This window comes from Anolis carolinensis, chromosome 4, assembly GCF_035594765.1.
Source record: "Anolis carolinensis isolate JA03-04 chromosome 4, rAnoCar3.1.pri, whole genome shotgun sequence".
NCBI lineage: Eukaryota > Metazoa > Chordata > Lepidosauria > Squamata > Dactyloidae > Anolis > Anolis carolinensis.
The window spans coordinates 41943456-41967160 of record NC_085844.1 but is presented as its reverse complement, the minus strand read 5'-3'; the positions used below and the strand labels follow the sequence as shown (position 1 = coordinate 41967160).

Sequence of the window (23705 nt, the reverse complement as noted above, 5' to 3'; positions counted from 1 at the left end):
TAATCCATGGGAGAGTTACTACAAGATCACCCAGAAGGGATATTGCACATTTATCAAAATATTTACAAATAAGCAGCACCTTTGTTCATATTTTGTGGTACTGGCTCCTAATACAGAAATATTGGGCCTTAATTAGAACTATGATAGAATGATAACCCTGTACAGTGTTCCCTCATTACTTCGCAGTTCACTTTTTGTGGATTAGCTGTTTCACGGTTTTTCAATAAACTCTAAAAGACTATTATAAATAATAAAAAATTACAATTTACAGCCTAAGGAAGGGAGGAAGGAGAAGCCAAAGGGAAAGAAAAGGAGCCCAAGCTGCAACGGAAGGAGAAGGAGGTGATTTATCAACACACGATTGGTTGATAAAGACTAAAAATAGTGTTTAACTACTAAAATAATGTATAAATATTAAAATAAATATAGCATCCCTACTTTGTGGATTTTCACTTACTGAAACCTAACCCCCGCGATAAGTGAGGGAACACTGTATCTACTTTTGAATTAACTCACTATATTAATAGGCCATTTTTAAAACAGATATCCAACATTCACGTATCAGTGGAATCTGGAATATTGATTGCTTAAGTAAATAAGTACGCTATTAACTAAAGAGTAGCAATCAATGTGTAGCTCTCAATCAATCAACAAGTACACCTATGGGAGGGTAGAGTTATGCATAAAATTACAGCCACTTGAGTAAATGGCCAAATAAAATGCAAACAAATCTTTTTTCAGGAAAGCTAGAATCTTCTTATTATTACCATGACCAAATATGAGATGGCCATTATAGGATGCTTATTGATAGGATTACAGAAGATGATCCTGAATTTTTTATAACACAATGCAACTGTACATTTAATTATTTCTCTTTCTACTATTACGTTACTTTTTTAACAAAAGAAATGTTACTGTTGATTGTATTTACATCTGTCTGTAATGCTAAGGATGATTTCCAATAGCTTCCAGCTTTGACATTTTTAAACTATGGCTAAGTTACAAGCCCCCTAGGTATATGAATTTTATAATAACTAAATAAAAGCTGTTCCAATATGTTTTCTTCACAAGTCCCACAAGTCTAAATTAATTATCTTGATTAAAGCAATAAGAATTCATTTGTCCATTAGACTGCATGATACTAAATTCAGCCTAGCTTCAACAACACCAATGATATTTATTAAGTAAATATTTAAGAAACTTAAAGGTGCTCTTACAGAGTCTAATCTTTCTTCTTGGTGTAAGAACTGGGCAATATCTTCAGGAGTCGTACCAAGCATTCCTTGCTCTTGTAGATACTGAATTCCTCTCTTTGGCTTCTTATTAAATCTGTATATTAAATGTTACACTAATTAAACCTTGAAAACCAGACATATAGGAGAGACATCACAATGCAGAGAAAAATTAGCATTAGAATACAGATTTAAAAATCAAAATACATTAGTATGAATACAGAGGGATGTCTTCTAGATCCAACCCATGGATTAAAAACAATAAATCCATCTTTAAATAGAAGACTTGTGATAACACAAGTTAAAATTTTCTTTCCTTTTGAAATGGATGGAATAATACTAGGGACATATTTATAACTAGTGAAAAAAGGACTGATTTGTATATTATAGGGCTTTTCATTTCAGTGTCAAACTTAATTTTTCTATGGTGGGATGTCATGCCATTTCACTCCTTTTACCTAATACACATCATAAACAATATACAATAAACTCACAAAAGTGAACCTTACAAACTCCTCTTTAATATTATTATACGGCTACTCCTTAAATATGTATTATTTGAAGAAGCAACATTGACAGCAGCTTCTACTTTATCTATGTTTATGATAAAATACACTACAAGAACATGCACATTGGTTTATTTGTTTTGAGTATATGCCAACAAAAACCAATCCCATCCTACTCTATTTCCAGCATAAAGAACAGCAGGCAAAACAATGAGAGTCCTCAACTTTTAGAAAGATGGAATAGATTTCAAACTGATGGTAACAAACTGCTGGAAAAAAGGTAAGCTGCTTTCCCATGTTTCTCTAGCAGAGTCTCCCATAAAATGGGTTCTGCTCATGGAAAATCCAGATGACACCCTTTTGTATTTGATGTGAAAGACTGCAATTCTTAAAGTATGACAGATATGCAATCCCATGAATTTTAAAAGTGTACTTCCGTACTAGGTATTGTAGTGTGTTAAAGAATTAAGTGATAAATAGAGTTGAATAAATACATAAAAGGGGAGCTCCCTGTATTATAAGTATTCACGCTATCAGTGAAAAAAAATAACTTACAAATCTATGCCTTGTTCTATTATTTCTTTTTGTTGTTTTAGGACTTCAAACTGCTCTGGATTGTCAGTACCAGACATCTGTGTGCTGTAGCTGCCAATTCCTGATGAAGCTGTGGAATCTAAAGAATTTAAGCTTCCATATCTGTTAATTGTCTCAGGATGCTTGGTTTCAGAGCTGTCTTGCTCTGAAGGTTTCTCTTGTCCTGTACAACAGAAAAAAGGTAAAATGTCTTTATATTAAAAGATGGTGTATCTTTTGTCCCCCTCCATATCATATTGCTAACTGCCCAACTATCCAAAATCAAATTAATAAAATTTAAAGGGCAACGAGAAGTTAACATGATTTTTCTGAAAATGAATCTAAACAAGAATATCAGCTGCAAATACTTCTGCTCCACCAAAAAATATAGGTAAATAAAGATTTTCTTTTCTTTTCTAAAGAGCAGAGTAGACAAAGATCCAGACAACAAAGAAAGACCTGCATAAGGAATTATAAAACAGAAATTAGTGGTAGCAAATGAAAGGAGAGACTAGCATACTTCTGTTTCTGGAAAAATAAGATTGACAAAAATGAGAAGGGAGAGAAGAAGTCAGTACATTCAAATGGAAAAGAAAAAGGTCCTGCCTACAGCTATAACCAAAGGAAGATGGACTGCTTTTTTGCACCATCCGAAAAATAAATGATGCAGTTTTTCAGAGGACTGAAGTAGATAAGATACAATTCTAGGCATTATAGAGGATCTACATGCTACTTTATACTACAACGTATAAAAACAGCTCACACAACTACAGTGGGGAGAAAGAATTCCCTAAAGACTGGATTTTATGGGTTAGAAAAAAATTTCCCAACTCAGTTCACAAATGTTGCATGAAAAAAAACACTATGTATTTCAGTTAACACAAAAAAAAAACCAGGCAACTTTTGGCATGAAATGTTATACAGTATGAGATATGTATTTGTACCAAGTTGGTGTGGTTTAAAAGCCTTTTGCCCTTGCTTAAGTTACAGATCAGTGATATAACGAGAAATGTGGGGCCAGTGTTGGGAGCATTCTGGGTTCATTTGGATGGAGCTGAACTTTGCAGAAATGTATTCTGACTTCAATATGGAAACTTAGAATATTATAACCATATATGGCAGTTATATTATGTTATACTTAAATGTTATACTTAAATAAATATATGATATTCTATCAATCAAAGTAGCTTGATGTTTTTTTTATCATGTCAGAAGTGAATTGAGAACATACTGCAAGTCGCTTCTGGTGTGAGAGAGTGGGCCGTCTACAAAGACATTGCTTAGGGGACACCTGGATGTGTTACCATTCTGTGGGAGACTTCTCTCATTATTCATGTGGAGGCGATTTTAACATTTTACTACAGTACACCAGTTATTAATAATTAATATACATTTGTCATTTATAAAGCATCAGACAGTAGAAGATTAAAGGAGTTTGGATTGAAGGTTTGGCAAACCACTTCCACAGCCCTGGGCACAAACATAAATTTTTTCATGGATGTATCTTTGGACTCAACTTTGTGTTATTTGCTGACTTTTAAATGTGTGCTCAAGCTGAAGTAATCTTGGGGATCCAGTAACATAGTCATTTAAGAAAGCAATTACATTTAAGTTCTGGTCAATAGGTCAATGAACCAATCAGTTCCATAAGCCTTGATAATCTGTCCTATTACACTTGTCCACTAAAACACTATTAGTATAATATGTACTTCTTGAGGTATAGAAGAGTAGGCTCTGAGAATAATAATTTTATTTCTTACCCACCTCTTCTCGTGGTGGGTTACAGATTAAAACCGACCCTCTCTGTCTTTCGGATGCAGTTAAAAACATGGATGTTCTGTCGTGCATTCGATTAGACAAATCTGTTATATTCTGGCCCATACCCACATTGAAATTTGCCCTGTCACGTTATAGTTTGATTTCCATCCCATATTTATCTTCCCTACCTCCTTTGTCTATTTGATGTATGTTCTATTTTGATATAGACACTATTTTTTATCAGTTTGATTGTTTGCCCATTTATGTCCATATTGGACCTTTTAATGCTGTGGATGATTGTTTATATTTCCTGCTCTTAATTATGTTTTTTAAAACGATGACCTGTTTAATTTGTTTTTGTGTGATGCTTATTGTTTTAACTGTTTGATTTTATGATGGTATGTGATTTGTATTGGGCCTGTTCCATGTGAGCCGCTCCAAGTCCCTGTTGGGGAGATGGAGGCGGCATACAAAAATAAAATTGTTATCATCATCATCATCATCATTATTATTATTAAAACACATAACATTGTAAAAATATCACAAATACACACAGTAAATATATTTCTATAAAATGTACATATTAAAATGTATTTCTATAAATATTTCTATAAAATACATGTTAAAATACTCTTCTTCTTCTTAGGCGATCCCTCGTAGTTCGAGGATGATGGTTCTCCATTTCTTGGAAGACGCCTGTGCGTGATTTTTTTTAATATGTGGAGGTAGGTGCACGGCCGGTCAACACACAGTCTTCACAGATTGAGGTCCCAGCAGTGGTATGGTTAACACAACGAGAGTGGCTTCTCAGTCTGTTGCAGCCTTCTTCCGCCTTCACAGCAGTTGTAACATGTACTATGTTATCCTCCGCCTGCTCTGCTGTTGAGGTCTTTGGGTCTTCGGATTGTTCTTGGTCTGGATCCTCCCCTGTGGCCACTCCTGGGAGTGTATGACTCCCGTGGTTGTGCCCGCAGGTTCACTGGAACACGCAAGCCCCCTCACCACGTCAAGGTGACAATCCATTGAGGGGGTAAAATACACAAAACAGAGATATATATATAATATAAATATATAAAAGTTTCAGTCAAAAGTGAGTAGGAACCAGAACAAAAGGAAGAACAAGTTGAAAGGGAAAATAGGAGTACGCAAAGACTTTTGGAGATTTGTGTAAGCAGTGGAATGTTTGAATTATCTGTGGTAAATGAAAAGGAAACAGGATGCGAAGAGCAGGAACCAAATTTTATGGGCAGAAGTAATGAAAACAACAGGATTTCATCAAAATTCTATTAGATTATTCCAAATAATTATCCCAAAATTCTGTTAGATTATCCTATTAAGATTATTCCACCAAAGGATCAACTTACCTAGGGTTGTCTGAGAGTTGGGATTTACATACTGATCCTTACTCCATTCCACCATACACTTCAGTATAGATACCAAGCATTCAAGTCCTTTCTTTCTAAGACTTAATTCCTGCACAAAGATGGAAGTATTTTAAAATTATTTAGATCATATTCAATTGAATAAACACAGCAAGATGTACCATAGGCCCCTACCTGAATATTGGTCATGCCAAGTTCTTGGCTACCTCTTCCTTGGGCAATCTTAGACAGATCATTGACTAGTCTTTCAAATATATTTGCAGCATTTAAATCACAATCATAATTTACATAAATGTCCACGACACTTTGGGCATCTGTAACAAAAAAAACCAAAATAATACATTGAAGAGATTTTGTCAGAATTATGTATAGTATAACAACAAAAATTCTCACGTTGGGAAGTTATGTGATCCCTAACCACTTTAAAGCCTGCCCAATGGAGTAATACCTGCGCATATCCTTGTCAGTGTCTGTATAACCATCCATTTATGATCAAAGGAGCTGGTGGAAGTTTCTAGGATGTATAGGAAAATCTCTTTGAAGAATACCTAGAGAAAATGAATACTTTTTAAAGCTAGAACTTACATATGCCCCAAAACGTATACTTCATGAACACCCTCCCATACAGCAGCATAATTATTCCTTAAAAACTGGCATTTGACATGCATAACACATAATAAGTAGAGACTGCTTAAGACATTCATTTAGAAAAAAAGGTAAAAAAAATGTCCGTTTGGATGCATGGGCCGGCTTTGCACTAATCACAAAAAATGATGATGATGATAATAGCTTTATGTGGTTGATGTGAACTTAGTTTGAAGTTTTAGGTGGACATAGTGATAATAATAGTTGTTGTTGTTGTTGTTGTCATTATAAAAGCAGACAGGTAAATTCTCTGGTGAGATATAAAGGTTGAAGCAGATATCTACCTGCATCAAAACTGACATTTTAAACATGCATATCGTTTACTCTCAATTTTGTATTTTTTTTCTCTTCTCAAGGTAGATTTTGCCCTTCTTAAATGGAAAACATGTAGGGATTCTAACCCAGATCCATAACTGCATAACTATGTGTTGAGTTTTGCAATTTAACCATCTCTGCTTTCAATAATTGTAATGCTCACCATAGTTACTACATTTTAGTGTTTTTTTCTTATGTGGGCAGTACATCAATATATATTTTCCAGTCGGTTTCATATATCTGTTAATTTTGCTACCTTTTGTTTGTTTCTACAGTCTCATTTTTCTTTCTTGTATTTTATCTTATTGTTATAAACCACCTTGAGGGCACTTATGGAGGAGGTGCGCAAAGGCAGTATGCAAATGCCTTTATACATAAACACTTAGATTTTTAAAAATAGTATTTTCTTGGCAATTTATTATTTAAAACAATGATCCCATGAAAATAAAATATATGCTATTCTATTCATCAGAATAATAGGCAGCCATGTGCTGTACAGAAACATTTTAATTCAAGGGAAATGACTCATAGAGAATCTCATGATTATAGACGGCCACAGAGGTCACAGAGTCTGCCTTTAACGGTAATTGGATCTACTTCAATTACTACCCTACAAAGTCCATTAAATTGCATTTGGAGGCCCTGCTAGGCAAATTCGAAAAGTACAGTAAGAAGAAAATAAAACAAGAACAAAAGACAGAAGGTTTTGGTGTGCTGAAAGATGTATGTAAGGTGTCAGGGAGTGAGGTAAAAATAGACAGGTCTAATGCTCTTTTCAGGCTTCATAACATCACAAGCTTTATGAACCATAGCTTATTGGAAGAGGCATGCTTACACAAATTTAGGCCTTTCCCCAGCATGCCATTATTTGCTATGCATATATATGTGTCAGTCAGTTGATTGGTTGGTTTCAAACACAAAGGCCTTGATGGCTCTGGACCAAACATGGCACATATGTGTACCCTTCACTGTCCAACCCAAAATAATTGAGTGGTTTGAAAGAGTGGGGGAAAGAAAAGGAACTATGGTAAATGGATTGGCTGTTGCTAGGTGAAGTGACCCCCTATTACATGACTGGAAAGTAAGGGAGTGAAGTGGATTGGCCGCTGCTAGGTGACAGGTATAGGGGGGGAGGGAGAAAGAAGAAAGACAGGAAGAGAGGAGAGAAAAGTAAGAAAAAGGATGGAAAGAAGAGAAAGGAAAGGAGAGAAGGTATGTGGAAGAGAAAGAAAGGGAAAGGGAAAGAGAAAGAAAGGAAGAGGAAAAGGGAAAAAAAGAGAGAGGGACACAGTGGAAAAGGGAAGAAAGAAAAGAGCCACAAACAAAATGCAAACCCATATGCTAGTATATATTTAAAGTGGAATGGTGTTGTGACATGTTGGAGGTGTGCTTCCCAACACTGACTTAATTCACATTCCATAAGGAGCGGACTATGATTTTCAAGTCATAAATTCTGTTCTAGTCCTCTCAGCCACTGGGGAATTACATTAGCAACAAGAGCTATTTACGTTGAAGGGAAAGATTGGGGTTGATAACAACCCCAATTTTAGGGGCTGCGGTGGCGCAATGGGTTAAACCATTGAACTATTGAATCTGCTGATCTTAAGGTTGGCAGTTCGAAGCTGCAGGTCGGGTGAGCTCCCATTGTTAGCTCTAGTTCTTGCCAACCTAGCTGTTTGAAAACATGCAAATGTGAGTAGATTAATAGGTACCACCTCGGTGGGAAGGTAATAAAGGCGTCCATGCAGCCATGCGGGCAACACAACCAGGAAGTGTCTACAGACAACAGGCTCCTCAGCTTGGAAATGGAACAAGAGAACCTCCCCATGGCCAGGGTTGAGCACCGCCTCCAGAAAGCCAGAGATGTATTTTTATGTCATTGTTATTCCACTGTGTTAAGGCACTAAATGTTTACCTATCTGTGTATGTTTTAATCCACTCTGAGTCACCCCAGGGAGATAGAGCGGAATATAAATAAAATGAATTATTATTATTTATTATTATTTTAATTAACCCCCATCCCACTCCACCCCAAACAGCACAGCCCAACATATCAAAGCTTTTTGCAGCCTTTCTCAATTCCTATCACTGTATAGGGCACATCACTTGAACAAGCAACTTGTCATTGTATCCTCTTAGAAACTGAAAATAAATTACTTTCCAAAAGTTAATGGAATACAGGACAGAATAAATTTCAACATTCTGAGAGGATAACAGAGCCGGCACCAGTCACACATCAGAAAGGTGTGCCACAGCTGGATAGCCTCAACTGAGAAGATTCTCCCCTTCACCTAAATGTAACAAGCATTAAAAAACCTTCCTATGAAAGATGATATGGTGTGGATTTTTTTTCACAATAAAGGCAGACTGATACTTCTTCAGCTATCTGAATGTAAGCATTATCCATACAATTTGAGATATACAGGTCCCATTTTTTGAGTCTACAAAAACTCAATATCAACATGTCAGCTGGAGACAGAAGAAATCAATCCACTTTCTCATTTGGGGGATTATCAGAATTGCTGCAGCAATTTCACATTTTCTGAATGTTTCAGTGAACTGTTCTCATAAGTATCCGTATGGAAATCGTTTATATTATTCAATTATTTAAACCAAAGAGGTCCAGTCAATCCTGAGACCAAACCAAAATTATTTTTTTGCAGAATATAATATAGATTGGGCATCCCTCATCCAGAATTCCAAAATCCAAAATACTCCAAAATTCTTCATCTTGATGGCTGTGATCATGACATCTTTGTCTTCTGATGATTTAGTGTACTCAACCTGTAAATACTTTAGGATTTTAACTAAATTACATGTTGCCTTATCTCATTATATCAAATACAGCATTTAAATTAATGTAAAATATCATACCTCAATCTGCATTTTCAGATGAGTCTTAAAATTTGAAAGAAGAGTCAAGAATATAGAGAGAGAAAGTTCAAAAACCTCAGGAACAGATGAGACCCCATTTTTAGACAATGCAACACAAAGGTACTGCTTGATAGCATTGATAAACATTTCATTTGTCCTAAAAACAGGTCCTGCGTTCTGCAGAATGGACAGCAGCAACTGTAATGAAAGGATCTTTGACCGTAGTTCGTGAGACCTGCAAAGAGAAAATCATTGTTATTTCAACAATTGTCATTGGTTGTTTTCTTCTGATGTAAACAAATTAGAATTTCACTCAGCCATAGTGGTAGGGTAGGCAATAAAAACTGTAATACCTATCAATCAAGAAATTTACCATACCAGATTGGAGTGACATTCTTATGACAGATTTCTGTATAGCATACAATGGATTTTCTTTCTCTAGCTTTACATATGAAGTCAAGAACAGTAGCATTTTCACTTCCAGGAATAGTATCTTAATGGTTTGGGACACACACACACCTATATAGGTACACACATTAGCCCGTAAGCTCCTTGAGCATTCTATAAGAGCTTCTATGAATCTTTTTTTCCTGCCTCAAGGGTTAGAATTCAACTCACTCCATAATTACTCTTTAAGCCATCATTTCCCTTTCACACATTAACAGTAATTTGTTCTTAAAATCTAAAAGGCTGTTTTTCTTCAAAATAAATATTCTGTGATTCTCAAACTAAACATGTGTTGTCAAATAGCATCTGGAGTAAAGAAAACATTTGTAAGGAACAGAGAGAGACAATTTATACACACTATCTCCTATTAATCCAAATGGAAGACCCCAAAGTGCAATCTATCAAATCTTCTACGGAGACCAATTAACTTCAAGAATAGCTTCATCAACATGGAATGATTTATCCAAGCCTGAAAGCATGACACTAAAATCAACCACATGTTTATTTTATATTTATCAATTTTATAGTATTACTAGAATTGAATTATTTAAGTATTTCACAAACTAATGATCTTAACTCACTTTGGATCAGGTGGTCCATCTGACAGAGGTTTCATAGAGAGTTTGCACAGTGACCTGAAGACTAAGAAGGCATCCTTTTGTAAAATGTGGGAAAATTTAGCACCAGGGGTAGGTCCTGAAGAATTTCCAGATTCCTAAGGTCAGAATATTTCAGTATTCAGTGAGGATTGAGAAGAATATACTGAACAGTCCCCACTTTATAAAAGCATTTATACAAATATTCCACAGTAAACCATGCAACAATGAATAAAGTTATTAATTATGTTCCATAATCATAAGCTAATTATAGAATATAATCAAAAATTTTAGTTGTGAGAACATCTCATTGAGCAAATCAAGAGTTTGCTATGAGACTATATTTTTCTCTCTTGGAGTTTCTTCACTCCTAAAAAATAATTTATCACCTAATTTAATAACTTTGGCTAAAGATATGAGTGCAAACTGGTTGTGTTCTACTTTGCCATTTTTGGTTAATCTTTTAATTACAGAAAAAAACGAAGCTTACTTCTGGGTCACAGCCAGTTACAAAAAAGGCCTCAAGCATAGCAAAATTACCCACATGCCCTGGAATGCATTTTGGGGAGGGTAAGGGGAGATTCAAGGAGGTTTTTGTTGTTGTGAGGAACTGTAGTGTTGTTGTATGTATTCCAGGCTGTATGGCCATGTTCCAGAATACATACAACAACCCTGTGATCCTGGCTATGAGAGCCTTCGACAACACAGGAACTGTAGTACTCCAAAATATGCTTGGGGTCACTGTAATCCCCAACTTCCCCCTGCTAAAAGCCTTTCCCTTTACTCAATTCTAAAACAACTTCAAAATGCAACTTCAGACTACAAGTTAATTATCAGGAGGCACCACTCTTGACTTCTATCCAAAAAAGAACTAGTTGCCCTCGAAGATGTTTCAACAAGGGAGCTTTATATTATTGTATGTAACTGCCTCCAGTCATTACTATTATGGCCAAGAGTTTTGGACTTGAGTTTCCAAAAGCAGTCCTATGTCGAGTGTTTTCAACCGTAATCCAAAAATTTACTAAGGGTGACATTTTATTTCAGCTTTGGAAGACCTAATACTTAAATACGTGTGAACAGTAATTTTAAACTATAATTGATTCTTCACATAGAACATGTAATTGTGAGCAAAGTGCTTTGCAATTTATCTATAGAAATTAATTAAACTTAAAAAATGGTAACATTCTTCATGTATCTAAAGAAAGCAAATTTTTTTCAATGCATACATTTGGGAAAATCTACTTTTAAATAGTACATTTTATCTACTTATTGCCTGTATATTCACACTTAGAGCCCTGGGAAAGTCAGAGGTACATGGAGGGAGCGGGTACTTATAAAACTTTTGTGCATTTAATACAGGATAATTTTTGCAATTACTATGGAAATGAAACATATTACATTTATGCTATCATATATTCAGGGTTGAGGATTTTTAATATACTTTACGTCGCAGCATTGTGCAAAGTACTGGCTCAGGACAAGTCAATAGTTCTTGTCCTTTACTGTATTGATTGGCATAAATAATTCAAATTACAGCACCTACACTCCAAGATAAAGCTTTCTGCCTTTTGTGTATATGTGCCTTCAAATCTGTTTTACAAAGCACGCACTATCTGAACTCTGCCACACTGCTATTTAGCTCAAGCCACTTTAAACCGTTGCTTTCCACATGTATAGTCAAAAATCTTATTTTGTAAGCATACATTTTAATACCTGAGTGTCATTGGAAGAGACTGATAATCTGTCATCAGGCAGAGATGGTGTATAAACAACAGAGATGGGCGTTCCTGGAATTCCATTTGCTTGAATATTTTCACTGTCACTACCATCTTCTGAAGTCCCCATTGGTCCATCAATTATAATCTTTTCAGGAGTTCTTTCCCCTACTTCTAAAGAGGGGGAAAGAAGCACCGTGACTAATAAAAAATACAACCTTTGCAAACAACTGGTAATCCAATTAGAAAATTATTATTATAGGCAATGCAGCGCTTCAATATACAAAGTCAAAAACCAAAACCAAAAATATCAGTTTGATATACTGTAACAAATCAATAATTGGGAAAATAACATGTTCAAAGGGAGAGATTGAAAATTAGAAAAATAGTGTAAATGCCCAAAATTTTGGTCTTAGATTCTTGGACACAAAAACTGGCTCATTTTTTGATACAATTTTATTATTATTTGTGGCAATTTTTAATAAACTTGATTAATTCAGCACTAAATTGGGTCGTACTCAAACATTTCTGATCAAATATATTAAGTGTCAAAACTATACAGCTTATAAATGATTCATTAAATTTTTAAGGAGAGAACCTGCTGGAAAGAGCTTACACATGAAAAGAAAAAAAAATAGGAGTGAAAAAGAAAACCAAAAGTTGTGAAACTCTGCTAATTCAAACTAGGTCAACTCATTAGCTCAGATATCATTTAAAGCAAACCTTACTAAACCTTGACTGCCCCCAAATTGTTTCAATCATATGTGTATTGGTTGAAAAAAAACACAGGAGATACCAAAACAAAAGCACACTTAAACTTCAATTTTTCCTGATGATATTTCTTCAATATGTTATAGACTTGGCTACAAGACTAAATTAACAGCTCAGGCCTGACTTAGATGTGATAAATCACAGGCAAACAAGACATGTTTTTATTAAAACCCAATTCATAATATGTGAAAAGGTTTTAAAACATAGTTTCCCAGAATGGACAAAGCACTAATTCCAATAAATTGCAGTGTATTAGACAAGATGCTATGTCAGAATGGAAGTTCAGCGCTGCAAAATACTTTAAACAAAAATACTAGTCAGAACTGTTTCCATCTACCCTCTTATCATATAGACATATTCAGTAGCAGCTGGTGGCTTCCATGTCAGCAGCTGGTGGCTTCCATGTCAGTGGGTTTTGGGTTTTAGTCCAAACTTTAAACAAACTATTCAAGATGTTGAATCTTTAGCGAAAGGGATAGCATTTAACTTCTTGAACAGCTTTTTAAATCTCAGATTGAAACCTGGAGCAAACATGGAAGGCGCCTGCCAATATTACCCATACCAAATACCACAACATTACTATCATCTCTTCCTACAATCCACCCTTGCAATCTAATAATATATTTTAAGACAAATAAATTACCTCCTACTACTACGTTCACCATTTCCTGGACTATACTTTGTACAACATCGTGTGCTGTTTCTTCACATTGATTGCTTTCTCCATCATAAGACCCTGCATCATTTTTAAACAGAGCTGTAAAATAATAATAAAAAACACAAATAATACATTAGTCACTGTTTATTAGGATTGCACTCCACAAATATTTCTAAAACTGACAATTACTGAATAATAATGAATTGCATTTGCTAAATGTAAGTTCTTCAAAATTATCTAAATAAAGTACTTAAGCAGAAAGCCCATAAACCTAGCATCATGATCTGAAACAATTTGGAAGGAATTTTCATCCAGTAAAGTAATTGTTCCTTAAAATAGGACGGGCAACTGTGCCAGATCTGAGAGGCAATTTTCTAATATTGGCACCCTCTGGGAAATACAGGGTCTGCCAAAAATGCCAAACAAAATCTTAAAAAAACAACCCATAAGTGGCCAGAAGTCCATCTCTGGTTTTGAAAAACATATATTTTCAATATAAAATTGTGCAAGGAGATCATGCTCTGAATTCATCTGAACTGTTTTTAATACTAATAATGTTTAATACTATTTTAATATTGGTATATTTGTATATTTTAAATTGTATTGTAATGCTTTTAATGTTAGCTGCTTTGAGTCTCCTTATGGGGGAAAAGCAGAATATTATTATTATTAATATTATTATTAATAATAATGCTCCTTCCTTAAAAAGTGACCTACTATATCAGCCATGGACAAACTTTTCCAGGTGTTTTTGGATTTCAATTCCCACAATTCCTAGGAATGGTAGGAGTTGAAGTCCAAAACACCTGGAGGACTGAAGTTTGCCCATGCTTGCACTATATCTAGAGGCATGCAGAAGAGGCATTTCCCTCTTTCTCCTAGGGACCAGAAGACAGATGATGAGAGCAATTTACAGAGATGTGAACGACAAAAAGAATTTGGGTTACCCCCATGTAGCCTTATGCTACATTTTATCACTTGGTTGCATATTGTCTTTCCCCTCATTTTGACTAAGTCACTCCTTATTACTTTCTGCTGCTGTTGCCTGGTCAGCTTCTGTCTGTTCATTTTCTGCACTGGAAATATCAGACCCATTTTCTGCTTCTGTATCTTCTTGGAGGCTCTTGTCCACATCATTTGTGTGATTGTCCAAGTCTCCTTCATGTTCCTGGGACAAAGGATCAACTGTCTGCTCTGACATGTGTCTCATTTGAGGTGATTCAGGCTCGTGATGGCTGAGGGGTGATTGCTGCAGATGGTGCTGCTGCCGATGTCTCTCCTTCTCCATTTGTTTGGCTTCTTGCAGCTAGGATCAAATTGAATTTATCAGAATAAGCCATGTGTCAGAGAAAGGCCACTTTATGAGAGCAAACATATAGAGTACAAAACACTAATAAAGATAGGTAAAAAGAAATGTAATCTAGAATTCAGTTTCCATTTTTTATATTCAACCTTTATTCAGGTTAAATTATGAGTACTAACTCTTCTGATTTAGTTGACCATGTCTTACACTGAATACTACATGAACTGAAATAACTTTGACAGAGATGGGCAAATCAATTGAAACACTGCAAAAGAATACTCGAAGTTGAAATAGCATCTGAAATCATTCTTGATATACTTACGGCTTGGTTTTCCATTCGTGCAAATATGACATTCAACATTTGTGTAAGAGTGGCCTTGGCTGTAGTTTGATTTATGAGATTTTTGCTTGCAAGGTAGATATTATAACATGTTCTTACAGCTTGGAGCACAGTCCCTTCGTGAATCTCTATGTGCTGAGATGTTACTGCTGTTAGTAGAGCCTAAAAAAATAAAACATTAGAGCTCTTCTCATTAATGACTCAAAATTATTGTCTAAAGAATCCCCTTTCCATGTCAGTGCATTAACTATTTACTCTGGTGTATTTAAACGCCAGTGACATCTCCAACTGTTAACTTCTGCCATGTCAAAATCATATATTTACACAAGATGCATTTAAAGGGCACAAGCACTGTGTGAACCAACTGTATGCAGATGTTTTACCCTGTGGCAAACATAAAAAGTGTCTCAGTATATAAGATAGCACACACTGATACAGTGAAGTAGTGAAGCAATTTTCTATTTAATTGCAGATTTTTTTACACTATGTTGAATTTAAATAAATTTAACTGTTGCATATGCATCTATCAAGTTCTTGCAAATGGTGCCTAAAGGCACCAAGATCCTATCTGATCATGGAAGCTAAGCAGCATCAGCTCTGGTTAGTACTAGGAGGAGAGACAAACAATGAATACCAGGCGCTGTAGGCTATATTTTAAAGGAAAGGGGGGCCGGGCTGTGGTGCAGGCTGGTGAGTAGCCTGCTGCAATAAATCACTCTGACCATGAGGTCATGAGTTCGAGGCCAGCCTGTGATGGGGTGAGCACCCATCAATTAAAAAATAAAAAATAGCCCCTGCTCGTTGCTGACCTAGCAACCCGAAAGATAGTTGCATCGATCATGTAGGAAATAAGGTACCACTTATAAAGTGGGGAGGCAAATTTAACTAATTTACAACATTGGAATGAGGAAGTGCCGTCACAGTGGATGATGAAGCAGCTGCTCCCCCGTGGCCAGAATCGAACATCCCCCCAGGAGAAGGTTAAATTGCCTCTGCGTCTGTCTCTGTCTCAGTTCTATGTGTATATGGGAATTGAATGTTTGCCCTATATGTATATAATGTGATCCGCCTTGAGTCCCCTTCGGGGTGAGAAGGGCGGAATATAAATACTGTAAATAAATAAATAAATAAACTATGAAATTTATGAGGTTGCCATAAGCCAACAGGTACCTTGAAGGCTACACATACACCGATTGTTCAAGAATAATATTTAACAAGCCATTTCAGTGGTGCTACTTTTAAAAAATGCCATGAAGTGCAATGAAGTATTCCAGGTGATGAGTACTTTTCTCATTGACAGTTGACTTCCAAATGAAAGTGACTTAGAGAATAAATCCCATCAACTCAATGTCAGATTTACAAAGACCCTTTCAGTCTACCCATGAGCTTCCTCTCACTGATAAGGCTGTCAATTTCAAAAGCATCAAGAATATGAAGAAAGAAGAGTGGAAAGCATTTTGTAGTAATTAATCCCCTCATCTTCCAACTTGGTGATTATTTATAATGGGGACAGCTACAATAATTCACCTGCAATCCAACTTTCAAGGTGTGGTCAAGAAAATATTTGGGTACTGTTCCAGTATCCGGGTGGGGGCCACTGGGGGGGGGGGGGCTAGAGAGAGAAGGATAGTCCATTTTATGGGGGTGGAGGGTGGGTTGAAGGAGTAAACCCAGTTCCCCATTTTGCTGTTAATCCCCCCGCCCATCTCCTTGTCATAGAAACAACCCTCGTTTATGATATGGGAAGTGGGGAGGAGGAATAAACAGCAAAAATAGGGGAAATGGTTTTCCTCCTTCAACTCCCCCCCCCCTTAAAATGGACGATTCCTCTCTCTCTAACACCCCCTAGTGGCCTCTGCCCACTATATTTGTTCAGTCTGTTGAAAATGAATTGTTTTTGTGAAACCAAGAACAATAATATAAAATTCTTTTACAAGCGATTAAGGTACTGACAAACCACAATGTTAAATGTATACTTGTGCAGTATTATATTGGAATTAAAAAGCACTAGCTCCCATCTACAATTCATTCAACAGCAATTTCTACCTAGTTCAAAGTCTAAGCTAATAGTCTGGAAAAAAAGCTTACCTTTATAATTTGCAGCTGAACCCCTTCATCTGTCTGAGGACCTTGAAAGCAGCCACATATCGTTTCAATAATTCTATCAATCAGTTTTTTTCCAGGAGCTGTACTGTCTGGAGCACTGCCAGTCAAATGTCCATAGGCTATAAGTTTCTGAGAATTAAGCAGAAGAACAACTATAGATACAAGGTTAACATATCTCTTACTTTGAGATCAGATTAATTATCATGTAAAGTATTACACTGCAGCCATTTTTAGCTTTTAAAGCCTGTGATAAATTAGCAATGAAAAATCACAGCCAAATACAAATTAGTAAGACACTGACACATTATCTCTTCCCCAGTTCATGGCAATAATTTTTTCTTTTTAATTGGTATAAACTGGGGTTATCACCAAACATATTTTTTACCTAAGTCAGAACCAGGTTCAAATTCTGGTCTGAAAACAGTCTATGGTTAATGGTAAAAATAGTTTGCCCATTTGTAAGTAAGTAAGTAAAATTTTATTTCTATCCCGCCCTATCTCCCCATGGGAACTCAGGGTGGTTCACAACATAAAAGGAAAAACAGTCAATGCCATAAAATACAACAGACTAAAACAATTCAAAATAAACAAAACTGAGGATTTGACAATAAAGCAGATCACGTGAAAACAACAATAATAAATTACACAATGTTAATAAAACAAAGTTAAAAGCTATGTCTAAATTCCATTCCTTATTTTATAGTGCCGGATCTTTAAACATTCACATCTCCATATGCATGGGTACATATGAAAGTTTTTTATTTGCTTCCTAAAGGAAGACAGCAATGGGGCCATTCTGTGCACATACTGTGATGTGACTGTGGGATATGTAGGAACACCGGAATCTGCAGCATATTCTTAATGACCAAAATATTATTTAGCCATGTCACCTGAAACAGGTTAATATAAATCAGACTGTACCAGTCAAAGCAAATCTTAGCAAACTTGTCTATTTTTGTCTCTATTGTCTATTTTTGAAAAAGGAAACCTTTTCAAAAATGATATATCTCACTGATTGTAACAGTTGTTAACATGGTGCAACCTAGGAACACAATGCCTTCAGAATTAAAAAAAAGAAACTACTAAATAAAGCAGCAAGTTGATGTCATGCCATTCAGAACATACCTGTAAACAATCTAATGATGTACTAACGATTCTGGGACACTTGGACTGACATGCCAGTTCAAATGGTAAGAAGTATTTGTCTGCTTCAATAAAACTTGTCTTTGATTTCACAGGTGGGAGAGTGCTTGAACCAGGCTTTGCTTCTCCAGGAGGAGGACTGAAAAAAACATTCAATCAAGAGGGCAGTGAAGTTAATGTTAATCACAATGTTTTATAACCCGTTTTCTGTTTAAACAAGCAAAACTTTACCTTGCCAGTAAAAACTAAAATCATATTTTATAAAACAGAAATGAATAAAAATCAACTAATATATAATAGAATATGTTGAAATTTATAATAAACACAACAACCAATACTAATTTGATCTAGGGTTACCCTGTTTCCCCAAAAATAAGACAGGGTCTTATATTAATTTTTGCTCCCAAAGATGCACTAGGTCTTATTTTTAGGGGATGTCTTATTTTTCCATGAAGAAGAGCTCACATTTATTGTTGAACAACAAAATGAACATTTATTATATACTGTAAAGTAGTTGTCATCACAAACCAGCATAACCAGACAAACTGTGAATCCTATCAAGAATTTCTTGTTACTACCATTATTTACATGTGCAACAATCTAAGGTACCTCTTGCAGTTTAGGTTTCACAAGGTTTCCACGCTGATTTCTCTCTATTCTAGTTTCAATGTAGTCATGAATGATGAATAATATAATATACTATAATAATAATATGATAATATAATAATAATATAATGATATACAATATATTAATTAGATAATATAATAATAGGATATAATAATAACAGAATATGATAATAATATGGTATTAATAGGATAATATAATAATGGGATATAATAACAGAATAGCATAATAATATAATAATTATAGGATAATATAATAGAATAATAGAATGGAATAGAATGATATAAAATATATTAATAGGATAATATAAAATGGAATATAATAATAATAACAGAATATGCTAATAATGATAAAATAATAATATGATAATATAATAGAATAATAGTATAGAATATAATGATATAAAATATATTAATAGGGTAATATAAAATGGAATATAATAATAACAGAATAATAATATAATAATATGAAAATATAATAGAATAATAATAGAATAATAATATAATGATATTATAATAATAATAGAAAAATATAATATAATGATATTAAACATATTAATAGGATAATATAATAATGGGATATAATAATAGTAACAGAATATGATGATAATAATATGGCAATAGAATAATAGTATAAAATAATGTTTCAGGGCATAGGATAGGAATAAGGATGAGAGGAGAATCCCAATGCATCCTGTACCTTTAAGGAGCAGAAGCCTTGGGGACGAGTGGAAAGCCCTCTTCCTTCCCTCCCACCCTCCCTTGCCTGGGCTCCAGGAGCCAATCAGAAGCCTCTGGGAAGAAGGCAGCATGGCCAGGATGGAGAGAAGGAAGAAACGGCAGCGCAGCGGCAGCCACGGAAGGTTTTTCAAGCCGCGGCTGGGGGACAGGCAAGACAAGGCAAGGCAGGGAGGGAGGCACAGAAAGCAAGCACTTTCTCTCCCTCCCTCCCTCCCTCCCTCCGGTGTGTGTATGAGTGCTGCTTTAGCCCTGCAGCCATGCTTCCCAATGGAACTCTGCTGCAGCCTTAGTTGCTAGGTCTTACTTTCAGGGGGGTCTTATTTTCGGGGAAACACGGTAGAGGTAATCACTTGATACAATTTATTTATTTTATTTATTTATGACATATATACCCTGCTTTTCTCAACCCCGAAGGGGACTCAACGCAGCTTTACATATAGGCAACTGTTTGATGCCTTGAAAACAATGTACAATTAAAATAAACATTTAAAAATAGAATTATGATACATTAAAACATTTAAAACAATATAACCACCATTAATCACTCTTTCCACAATTGTAATCTGGGCCATTCCAATAGTGATTGCACATAATGCCATATCTATCTATTGCACAAGTTCTTGAACACAAAGCCACATTTTCACTTTCTTACTTAAGGTCAGGAGAGAGGGGGCTGATCTAATAACCCTGGGGAGGGAATTCCATAGCTGAGGGGTCACTCCTGTCTCTCATCCCACCAGTCACGCCTGCAAAGGGGGCGGGACCCAGAGCAGTGCCTCCCCAGACTATCTTAAACTCCGAGATGGTTCATTGGGAGAGATCCATTTGGACAGGTAAGCTGGGCCAGAACCGTTTAGGGCTTTATAGTTTACAAAACATTATAAAGGCTGTGAAAACAATCATTTATATGACCTAGGATTCATTGCTTGTAAGACTGGATCTATACCTCTTTGTGAAAGCAAAAGTGTGTTTAGAAGGGCACATGCAGATATTACAAATATGTAAGTAATGTAACATTAGTTTACTGTAAAATTAAGTAGTATGCCTTTGCCCTTGCATCAGTTACTATAGATAACAAAATATTAGTGGGCAAATGGAAAAGAAACAAAATAGAATAATTCTCATAAAAATATAATTTAAAATATTGTAATGTAAGAGAGATATAGACAAATTTGGAACTTTGTGATATTAAATACTTTGCATTTTTGAAAAATGTACAGTCTAAAGATTTTCAAAAGCCATGTCCTGACATAGAAAAGGCTTTTTTAAAAATCAGACAAGCCTGTATCTTTTCTTTTTATGTACTGTTTGTACTTTCTTAGCACTTTGCAGTTTCTCTTTACTCCTTAATCATTTATTGTGGAGAAGCAGCTTTACAGACAGAGTTGCAACATTATCTTTGAACCAATCTCAATTTGAAAAAGCAACACTTTAGTTTTGTCCATTTTAATTTCAAAGAGCTAAATTATGATGAAACAGAGGTCCACTTCTCAAGAGTATTATTATCAGAATCCAAAGTGATTGGGAAGAGAAAGTATGAACTCAGAAAATGTAAATAACTAATATATTTTTCCTTTGTGCTTTTATACTATAAAGGAATATTTTGATGTCCATAATTTAAGCAAATCTGAATAAGGTTCTTTGCATCACAGCCATGGCAATTTAATGTTAAAGGGGTAATATGTAAAACATCCACCCGAAAAGATGCCATGAATACCAGACTTGATTTCTGTAAGAAAACAGCTGGATATATTTAAAATGCAACCAAATATATTGAACTGCATGGCCTCTTCCAAATCTATGATTCTATGTCAGATTATTCATGATCAATAAGAGAGAAAAGGTACCTTTGTTTTCCAGTTTCTGCTTTTATTTCGTCTGGAAAACAAAAAAACAAAACCAAGTAAAAACCTGAGTTATAAACACACCATAAAGCAAAATCCACATTAACATTATACAGCATTTGTAACTATAATACAACATTGCTACTGTCACTGATCACAGAACATATTAAAACCAGTTTTCTGCACACTATGTATTCAGTATACATATTCTAGGTTGAATGAATAAACGACCTTGCTTCTTAGATAACAAATGCAGATGGAACCCTGATAGCTCCTAAACAGAATCATTCAGTGAAATAATGGAAAGCTACCTTTATTTTGAATAATGGATCCTTTATTCTATATTCTATATTGGGTAAGCATCACACAGGACTTTATTATGTTACTAAATTACAGTTTTTAAAATTAAGTGTATTAAGTTGTGATTATTGACAAAAATATTCAGTTTTTATCACTGCCATAAACAAATATTATAAAGTCTGCAGTCCTTTCAGCCCATTTACAATCAGATAAAATATCAGTGCCAGCCCTTCAGATCAGAGTAATTATGACTGTATTGAATTTAGATTTCCTAGTCCATATTTAATTATTTAAAAATGTATATCTCACACTTTATCCAAAGATTTTAAGACAGCATACAATAATTGCAATCTAACAAAATTAAAAATAGTATAAATAAAATAATTTCCAAAGGCTAAAAACATAGAAGAAATTAAATTAAAATTGTTTAAAATGAACTGGAACTATCTGTGTGACAGTGCTTTATAAAATCTGTTCAATTCCAATTTCAAGAATTTATACAAATTATTTTTACTTCTTCCTTACATTTTGTTGGATGTGAAATTGGCTCACACGGCTCTTTAAAATTTCAATTAATATATTGAAGAACATAAATGATGTTCTGTATTGATAACCAAAATAAAAGAAAACAAAATCTCTTCAAAATTATCCATATGTCTCCCTTCTTTCACATATATTAATTTACTTGTCAATTTTTCTGATACAGTTGTTCAAATTATATTAAGCCAAATTATTTATCACTGCACAATTTCAGCTCTGGCTACAGAAAGAAAAAAATCAATAAAATAATTAAGTTATTTGTTCTATCCAGAGAACATATTCAGCATCAGTAATTTTCTTTGTGGATAATGATATATGCAGTATAATTGTTTGTGAAAAACAGAACAATTATATTTCTGGACTTCTAACCACATATGTTTAAGGGATCCCACTTTTACTTAGAGAAAATGTGGATGGGGTATAAATGACCTATTTACAACCTTCAGCCTATTTTCTTTTGCCAAGCTTAGATGAATTTAGATGAAAGGTCCAGACCTTTCTGAAATGTTTATATCAAAATATGGTCCCAATGCAAAGTGTAGAACCACACAGTGTATCAAAGTTAGTTTCCAATAGCCAATTACAGAAGACAGAGACTTGTCCTCTAATAGTACCAGCAGTTGTTAATACAGTAATTTTCACAAGGAAGAAAAGGTTTTTTGTGCTGCATTAATCTGATATCATCATCATCATCATCATCATCATCATCATGGCCTGAGATAATTAGGTATTTTTGAAACCAAGTGGTATCTGAATTGCCTGGTTTATTATCTAAATCCTCCATTGATGAAGACCTTCTACTAATACATAGATCTATTAATCTGTATACTCCCTGTTTTTGCATTGTGCCAATTTAACATATATCAAGTAAGAAAAAATCTAAATGTGAAAAATTTGAATTAAGGGTGACAGCTGTGGTGGTAAAAATTTCACTCATTTGTAAGCATTGGGTCCTTTGGCAGGAAAATGGCTGAAGAGAAATTAGATTAATAAAATAAAATTAGCATATTTTTCTATGTACATAACAGGAACAGATTCATAACTTATTGAAATCTTTTTCACTCTCCATGACAAAAATGGCAGTGTATTGTGATGCAGACTATTAATTTCAAGAGATATTCAGGAGAATTATCAGTGCCATAATAGCCTAAATGCAATTGCCAGTCCAAACTAATGTAAACCGACGAAACTATCAGGATTTACATACATGTTAACATCATTTAGCATTCAATACAAGGATTTATTCTAGTTAGGCACTGAAATCTTATAAATCCCACTGGCACCTATCTTCT

The 23705-nt window shown here is 34.8% G+C and overlaps 1 protein-coding gene across 2 annotated transcripts in view; it reads right to left on the bottom strand.

Moving 5' to 3' along the window:
- arfgef1 (ADP ribosylation factor guanine nucleotide exchange factor 1) overlaps positions 1–23705 on the bottom strand; it is a 72070-nt gene that overhangs the window by 26359 nt on the left and 22006 nt on the right. Inside the window, exons 2-15 of one of the 2 annotated variants that reach the window (XM_008108549.3) lie at positions 21577–21607; positions 18347–18503; positions 17204–17350; positions 15098–15277; positions 14502–14778; positions 13458–13571; positions 12042–12217; positions 10314–10447; positions 9286–9520; positions 5897–5999; positions 5626–5765; positions 5434–5542; positions 2294–2495; positions 1218–1329 (exon numbers count right to left, since the gene is read on the bottom strand). In XM_008108549.3, the coding sequence (XP_008106756.1) occupies positions 1218–1329; positions 2294–2495; positions 5434–5542; positions 5626–5765; positions 5897–5999; positions 9286–9520; positions 10314–10447; positions 12042–12217; positions 13458–13571; positions 14502–14778; positions 15098–15277; positions 17204–17350; positions 18347–18503; positions 21577–21607 (2117 nt within the window). The remainder of the gene's footprint in view (positions 1–1217; positions 1330–2293; positions 2496–5433; positions 5543–5625; positions 5766–5896; positions 6000–9285; positions 9521–10313; positions 10448–12041; positions 12218–13457; positions 13572–14501; positions 14779–15097; positions 15278–17203; positions 17351–18346; positions 18504–21576; positions 21608–23705) is intronic. The other variant, XM_003219608.4, reaches the window with a different exon arrangement.